Source organism: Sinocyclocheilus rhinocerous, unplaced genomic scaffold (genome assembly GCF_001515625.1).
Source record: "Sinocyclocheilus rhinocerous isolate Xijiao unplaced genomic scaffold, SAMN03320098_v1.1 scaffold135, whole genome shotgun sequence".
Taxonomy (NCBI): Eukaryota; Metazoa; Chordata; class Actinopteri; order Cypriniformes; family Cyprinidae; genus Sinocyclocheilus; species Sinocyclocheilus rhinocerous.
Genome location: NW_015632028.1, coordinates 184,837 through 193,889, shown reverse-complemented (window position 1 = coordinate 193,889; position 9,053 = coordinate 184,837). Strand labels below are relative to the sequence as shown.

Sequence of the window (9,053 nt, the reverse complement as noted above, 5' to 3'; positions counted from 1 at the left end):
TACACATTACATTCTTTTTTCTCTCATTATGAAGCAGTAGAATTTTATGTCATTTTGTAAAAAAAAAGAAAAAAAAGATTGATATCAGCGGCGTCTTTCAGAACATTTGGGGGTGCAGCTCAGTGTCTTAAATGATGTATTGGACCAACATAATCATTTTTGACCATTAATCAGTTTTCAGCATAAGCTCTAATCCTATTAGAAGATAATGTGATAAATGGGTTGTGAAATCACTCATGTAGGTCATGGTTGCAACCACGTAAATCTGCGCTCCGCTCAGAAGGTCCTGTAAATAAAAGAAACCTGTAAATTCACATCAGCCATGATTCCACACACAAAAACATGAGCTCACTCCAATGATCATACTCAGAACTTGAACCCACGGAGTCAAAAACATAAATTACACCACTGCGCAACATTAGGGTCATAAAATCTGACCTTGTCTCCTGTTTGCAGTATGCAGGCCAGGCTGCTCTCGCACTTAGTTATCAGATCAACAAGTGCTGATTTAATATCTTGGAGACGGACCACTTTCATGTTTTGACTTGGGAAACAGTTTCTCTGCATTAGATAAAGCATATAAAGAAAAATTCAGAGAGAACATGTAGCTCAGGCCAACAAAGATAATGCTATAGTACATGCCGTCTATTCATGGTTCACCTTTAACCGCTGTAACATTTCAAAAATAAATGTGCTGTAATTTAAAGAAGTATTTCTATAAAAGGGTACACCAGACCTATGAAATATGTTCTGGTCAAGCTCGGACACTTAAAATATATTTGGATCAATATCACTGTAGGGTGCCTTTTGGTGTACTGTACATAAATAACTCATTTGCCATGATAACGTAACATAAAAATGACTATGAAAGGGTGTGTTGTATTAGATTATTACAAAATAATAATTAATATGTCTTTATGTCTTCATGTATCTATGGAAAAAGTGAGGTTAGTTTTTATATTCATAACAAAAGCATTACTTTGCTCTTTAGATACATTTTCTACATTTTTTTTAGTTGTGTATAAGAGGATGCTTGTTATTTTGCTATGTACCATGCACTGCTCATTAAATTTGTAGAATATAGTCAAATCATAAAATTAAATTATTTTTATTTTCTATTAATTTTTTGTTAAACTCAATTTGAGTGTATTGCTCATTTGGTAGAATGCAAAAAAAAAGTAAAGTAAAAAAAGAGGATGAAAAAATCAGCAGGATTCCTAACAGGATGGAAAAATGTACAGGATTCATATCGGGATGAATATGACAGGATGGAAATAAAAAGGAAACAAAAAGAACCTAACATAAGGTAGAAAGAAAGAAAGAAAGAAAGAAAGAAAGAAATTGTACCAGGATGGAAATAAAAAATTAACAGGATTCCTAACAAGATGGAATGTAACAGAATGGAAATAAAATGTAATGTTTGCAAATCAAATGTTCATAAATTAATGTAACAAGATGGAAAACAACAAAATGAGCACAATTATGAACATGAAAGAAATGAAGAAATTAACAGGATTCCTAACAAGATGGAATGTAACAGGATGGAAATAAAGAAATTAACAAGATTATTATCATGACAGAAATAAAGAATTTACCAGAATTCCAGAATACAATAATTAAATTTTTTTTTGGGGCTAAGGAATGATTAATAATTAAATGGTATTTCAAATACTCTATTATTATTATTCAGTATAAGACAAATATGATGGGGATATGTTATATTCTGGGCCATTTCATCTTCTAAAGGGGAAGAGGCTGACTAAGTTCTATTAAAGAAAAGGGAGTCAGAGTTGGATTTTAGGGGGGCTACAGGGATACCACAGCCCACATTCTGACAAAACTAATACAGACTGGTTGCGAAGGAGGAGGAAAGCAAAAAAATAAAAAAAAAACACCAGACTCCACCCGAGAAAAGAGTGGGAGGATGAGAACAAGTGAGAGAACCAGAAATCAGAGGAAAAAGATGAAGAAAGTGATAGATTCCTTGAGAGAAACGGATGGATGGTGTACAGAAGACGGGTAAACAGGGGACTTTGAGACTAAAAGAAAACAAAAGTAAATAGAGAGATGTTTTTATCAGCGATTATACAGGACACTTTCTGCACGCGATCCAAAATACACCATTATGTTACAGCATGCGTGGGAAAACTCAACAAAAAACTTTTTTTTTGCAATGTCCTCACCCCTGCTCTAAAGATACGAATAATTTGACGAAACCCCATAGCAGCGGGAGAGGATGAGTTAGCAACTGTACCATTGCCATAACAAAGGGCCCAGTGGTGTCTGGCCGGAGGCCTTAAAAGTCCAGACTGCTACAATCCGGGATATTCCATCCATGATTTCAGAACGGGGGAGAGGCTGACTTGATCCCATTAGAGACGAGGGAGTCAGAGTAGGAGTTTTGGGGGGCTCTAGAGAGAATGTGGTGATCTCACAAATCAAAACATGGGTCTCTGGTCAACTGAAGCAAATCACATCAATATAAAACAAACATAGCAACTGAATGCATGCTGCTTGCTTCTAATCACTCCCACTCATTAGATTGCAATCATTAAACCACAATGGATGTGATGACTGTTCAGTGGCTGAACACTAAATCAACACCGACACTTAACTTGCAATAATGTGTGTGGCATAATGGCTTTGTTTGGAACGGATCTGCTTTGAATACTGTAGTATGGGCCGTTGTCAGGAAACTAAACGTGTGTGCCAAGTATCCTCATAACTTACTAGGATAGAGAATCTAATCATTTTTGTTTTATAAAGCAAAATAAGTGTTAAAATCATTTTTTGTTGTTAGTTTGTTGTTAAATGTTAGGGTTTTTCCCCCTTAAATATCAACCAATTTGTGCAGTCACATTAATCACTTTTACACACACACACACAAAATAAAAAATGTAAAAAAAAAATTTAACTTTGCTTTTACTGAAATTAAGTGTTTCTTTTTTTCCATTATTTTATTCTAAAACAATGTTCAACCCTGTTATGCTGTGACATTTTAGTTATTATTTATTATTTGGGCTAATAATTTAAGAATCAGCTAATATAAACACTTATCTGTTGACCACTACTCTGAATTTTTTTAATTATTTTTCTTTTTTCATAATTTTATTCTAAAAAAACACTGTTCAACCCTGTTTTACTGTGATATTTTGTTCTTGACACTGTATTTGAGAGATTGGCATAATTTATGACCTCATGGGGTAGGTTTATAAAGGGGTTGGTTTCTTTTACGTCTGCATTCTCGTACATCTGTGGTTCATTTTGGTTAGGCTTATATTGGAACTGTCGAGCTCAAAAATTCAACTCTGTTGTGGAAAAAAATTGGAAAAATTGTTGCTGGAAAAATATTGTTTTTATTTCACATGGCACAAGAATAATGGCTTTATTAAACATTTTGCAAATATCTTCAACCCCACAATATTTTGAATGTAACAGGGTTGACAGCTTTAAAGTTAGAGTTTGTAACAATAAATACCTACTGGTTCTCTGTAAAGCTATTAAACATATTTCTAATTTGGGTTAATAATTTAAGAATCAGCAGTTGAAAACAGCTGTTCAACCCTGTTATGTTGTGTCATTTAAGATTAAAAAAAATGTTCTTGACATTATATTCGAGAAATTGGCATCTTTTTTTTTTTTGACCGCATGGATTTTAATTTTTTTTACATCTGTATTTCATTTTGGTTACGCTTATATTGGACCTGTCAAGCTGAAAAGTTCAATTCTGTGGTGGAAAACAAATTATAGTGATCAACTTTTTGCTGGAAAAATATTGTTCTTATTGCACAAAGCACAAGAATATTGACTTAATTGAATATTTCGCACAGATCTTCAACCCCCCAGCCCCCCCACACACACAATAATTTGAATATAACAGGGTTGACGCAAAACATGTTTTGAAAGAACAATAGCATTTTGTTTTAAATAATAATTTCAAGGAACCCTGAAACTGAGTGAGAATTTACTCAGTTATCTATTTTCAAGTTATAGGCCCATGTCTATTAATTTCAAAGCTCCTGTGACAAGGTTGAAAAATTGAAAGCTTAAAGGTTAGAGTTCGTAATAATAAATAACTTGACAGCTTAAAGGTTAGAGTTTGTGCTAATAACTACTATTATCACATATTTATCATTTGAGGTAATAATTTAAGAATCAGCTATTGAAAACCCCTTATTTATTGACCACCAATCAGAATTTTAAATTTCAACAATTTAAAAAATCTAATTCAACTTATTTTGAAATCAAATGAGTCAAGAAGATGTATAAAAAACAACAACAACTGTGACTGCTTCCAGTTTCATTTATCCTACTGAAAATAGATAAGCAATTCAGGCACATTGCATTGTGGGACATTTGTAGTGTACTTGTGTTGTAGGTCATTCAGATTTTTTTTTTCCTCCGGTAAATTTGCATACTGTCCCAGTTTACTTAATGCACGCTGAAAAAATAGTATGAGTAGTAAGGAATGCCATTCCAAATACCCATAATCTCGTCTCACACCCACAATTTGTTTCGCGTGTGGGTGAAAAGATTTTCCCACATTTCCCATTCATTCCTGTTCAAATTGGTCAAGCAAATTTGTTACGATGTCCAACAGAAAGCTGCTTGGTTTGAAAGTGCCGTCTGTGTGAGCTATGCTTCAAACCATCAGTACACTATTGACAATTACTTTTTTGCTGAAATTTTACTAATGTTGTCTGGCAGATTGTCATTTGCTACTCAAGACGCTGTATTTCAAAACAAAGATCATTTATTCAGTTTGAACAAATCCTTCATACACAAATATATGTATATATATATATATATATATATTTATATATATGAAAAAGTACATATTTCATATACTACATTAACACAGTTCATTGTTGTCATATTTTCCTGTGTCTTAGTAAACTTCCCTACAAAATCTCCACAAAACTTTCAGTAGTTTTTTTTCCGTACAATAATGTTATATGAAACAAAAAATATTTAGACTAACCATTATGAAAACAAATTAATTACTGATAAATGAAGACGGGGCGGCCCTGAAATAAACCCCCAGATCTCCACCGATACAAACACACACGCACACACAAAAATCACAAAAGGATAGCAAAACACAAAAATCTTGGATTATGAATTGAAGCATATTTTACACTGCTGCTTTTTTTGTAATATCAGATCACAAAGTGTGACGCTCATGTACTAAAAATGACACTTGTGACCGATTTAAGCCCAGTAACTTGACTGTCTGCTTGAATCTTTAGTTAAACATGCTTGTTCTTTGCATGTGAGGTACTTCAGATAGACTGGAGAGGAAAAAGCCTTATGTTTTTTACTGTTTTGATCAGTGTCGGAGAGGTTGGAGGAACCAGCGATGAAGCCAGCATTGCTTATACGTTACTAAGCAGACGGGACGCAGTGACTGTTATTGGTGGGGGACGGCCAGTAGTTTCCATACGAGCTGACATGTTACATCAAATTGCATTTGTTTTACTTGGATTTAGTCAATAACTGTTGACTGACGGTGGTGGTTTTGGTTGAGAATTTGAGTTTGAGTGGCCACACTCCTCGGTTTCGCCCTCTCCTTGACGCTCTAGCCGAATATCTTTGTTTACACACACGTGAGAAGTTTGCGCGTGAGTGGCTCAAGTGCCTGGCATCTGGATCTGAACCACTTCTCCGTTCTCGGCTTGCTGGAGCTGAATGGCCTCCTTCACATCCATCTCCGCCTGCAGCGCTGGAGTCAGAGCTTCAGCCTGAGAACCAAAAACAGAGTGAATGTGTCATTTTTGCACCATTAGAAAATCAAATGCAACTGCAAAAATACTGATTGTTTCAAACAGGCTTCCTGAACATTCCCTCCATCTGCCATCTCCATCCGTTCAACCTCAAATTCACGCCACCAGATGAAATATTACAGCTAATTTTGACACGTCGACCTGGTCCATGAAAACAATAAACAAACTTTGCAAGTTCACATGCAGGATAAACATGGTTTGTGCTAACTACAAAGTGTTTTGTGCAGTGAATTACGAATTTTATTAATTGTGAGATTAACAAAAATATGTGAAAAGTCACAAGAAATGAAGTTGCAACTGGGAGAAAAAAATATTCATTTTTATGTGATTTTATTTTATTTTAGTATTTAATTTAATTTTATTTATAAATAGGTTATATATATATACATATATACATATACATATATATATATATATATATATTTTTTTTTTTTATTTTATTATTTTTTTTATTTATTTATTTATTTTTATTTTGCTGAGATAATTTTACCACAAAATGTTGCATATTGCAATTATATTGGTATAAATGCATTTATAAAAGTGTATTTTTTATTTATTCAGAAAATCAGACTGGAATAATGGCTACTGGAAATTCAGCTTTGCATCACATAAATAAATGACATTATGAAATATATTACAATAGAAGAGAGTTATTTTAATTTGTAATGTTTTTTGACTGTATTTTTTTTAATCAAATAAATGCAGCCTTGGTAAACAAAACAATCATCTTTCAAAAACATTAATAAATCTGATAATAAATGTGGTTTCTTAGCTCAGCAAGTGGGTTTCAATTGGGCTATAAGGTAAAAATTAAATAAAAAGTAAATTAAATAACTATAAATGTAAACTTTATTTTAGGTATTTTAATTTTACTTTATTTTTTCCCTAAGCTCCAAAAATGTTCTAATTTTCTGAGGTCCTCTACATTTTAATTTTTTTTGTAATTGTTATATATATATAGTTTTTCCTCTGATGTCTTAAAATTCAACTAATTCACGTATTTATTTATTTATATTTACTTAAATTTTTTCCTGATGTCCAGTAATGTTCTTAAGTTTTTATCTATTTTTGTTTAATTTATTTTTGCATTATTTATTTTTGCCAGTATAGTGTTATAATATTTGCAGCCGGTGTAAAATACTTGATATATAGGAAGTTGACCAAACATCAGCTGAATACTACGTTAATGCACAAAGTTCATAGTGACAGTGTGTCTTGGATGGATGCACCCAAATGAACTCTTGGCATTAAAGAAACAATGTTCAATAGAAGTGTTTGTCTGCAGCACGGTCTGGAATGTCTGTTTTATTAAGATACCATGTATAGTGGAATCACTGTCAGCTGATACATATCTATCGCAGCGCTGTATATCCCATCACCTGCCCAGGCTTAATACGTCCCGCTTTACCATATTGATGGAGGCAGTGAAAGCAGACAAATACAATGCTGACAGGTGTACAGATTGATACAGCAAAAACAAAGATCAGGACAACAACAAGTGATGGAAAACCAGGAGAAAAGTAAAGGGTCAGATGAAGGCTACACTTTATCTCAGTCGTCGAAATAAAAACACTCCCTCACAAAAAGGGCAGAGGGAGTGATGCAGGGGAAGACAACGCAGGATGAGTCACTTCAGAGTATGTGCAGTGAGTCATTCCTTCCTCAACACACGCCAGGGGAACAGACCGCACACCTGCACGGTGCAAAGCTCAAACTGTACTCAAGGGCACGGCCCCTAAGTGTCAAGACTCTTAAAACACAGCCTGTTTGATGCGAGACACTCACAAGCTGTGCTTTTCATCTTAGGTGCTAAGTGTAAAGTCCTCAGGGGCCGATTTCCTGCGGCTCCACAAGAGGGCACTCATTAGAGCCAATGATTGAATCGCTCAAAAGCATCAGTTTCAAACAGCCCTGAGTAAGTGAGCTGACACTTCTATCGGACTGTACAGAGAACAGAGCTTCCTGGCCGGAAACATCGCTTTACTTTCGACGATTTTTATCCAGTGTGATCGAATGTGTGATATGGAAGCTATTAAATGAAAAAATAAAGGGGCGCATGTTTTGTGCAGCAGATGAGAACGACTGAAATAATCCTAAAATTCACATAGAACGAAGCGCAGTGACCTCAGGCGCAAGAAGACAGCTGTCCGAAATCAGTTCAGCTTGAAATTAAACGATTCAACTGACTAAGTTGCCCAATTATTACGCTTTCCTATAGTTTAAAGCATTTGATGTCATTTCCTGGCTTCTTGGCTCATCAAGTGGGTTGCAATGGGTCAATAAGGTAAAAATTAAACTATCATTTTTTATTTCAATTTACTTAATTTTTTTTTTACTTGAGATCCACTATTGTTAAGTTTTTAATTTTTTATTTTTTTTTTATTTATCTATTTTGTGATCATGATATTTTTTTTTCTCTAATGTCCACTTAATATGCATTTATTTATTTACTTATTTATTTATACTTGATTTATTTTTTCCACTAATGTTCTTTTTATGTTTGTTTGTTTTAATGTTTAGTTTTTGATCATTATATTACATTTTTGTCCATGATGTCCACCTAAAATTCACTTATAACTTATTAATTTATTTTAATTTACTTGAATTTTTCTAACATCCACTAACTTTCTTGTTTTTTTTTTGTAATCATTAGATTTAATTTTTGTCCCTGATATCCACTTTTATTTATTTTATTTTACTTTATATCCACTAATGTTCCAAAGTTTTTATCAAATAATTTTTTTGTTAGCATTATATTTTATTTTTGTCCCCAATATCTACTTAAAATCCACTTATTTGGTATTTATTTATTTTTAATAATTTTATTTGTTTTATTTCACCAAGGTTCATTTCTAGCTATAATTCTATATAATTTAACTATTTCTTATTCATTGCTGTTCTTTTTTTCACATGCTCTCCGACTAAATATGACAAGTGTCCAAGTTTTAAATGAAAAACAGTGCACAACACAACAATCACAGCCAATCAGATTATATTTGATCTTTAATACACAGCTCTTTAGAACAGGAATTTGGACCAATAGGATCTCACTATGTGTGTGGCTATGATAAAAGAAATGAATGAAAAATCAAGTCACAGCTGCAACTAGTTGAGACTGGGTAGGATGTATTTAAACTGAATCAAATTTATGTATGTAGACACTCAACCTAAACTTTTTATGAAAACATAAATATATGAAATACATAATGTCTTTATCCAGGTTGCGATATAGTTTTATATTTAAGAGAAAATGTTATTTTAAATTTTACA

At 33.2% G+C, this 9,053-nt stretch overlaps 1 protein-coding gene across 1 annotated transcript in view; it reads right to left on the bottom strand.

The window, feature by feature from the left end:
- Positions 1-4,849: 4,849 nt before the first annotated feature.
- LOC107742045 (protein BANP-like) overlaps positions 4,850-9,053 on the bottom strand; it is a 54,561-nt gene continuing 50,357 nt past the window's right edge. The window contains 1 exon segment of the mRNA XM_016554896.1: positions 4,850-5,741. Coding sequence (XP_016410382.1) covers positions 5,631-5,741 — 111 coding nt within the window. The 3' untranslated portion in view covers positions 4,850-5,630.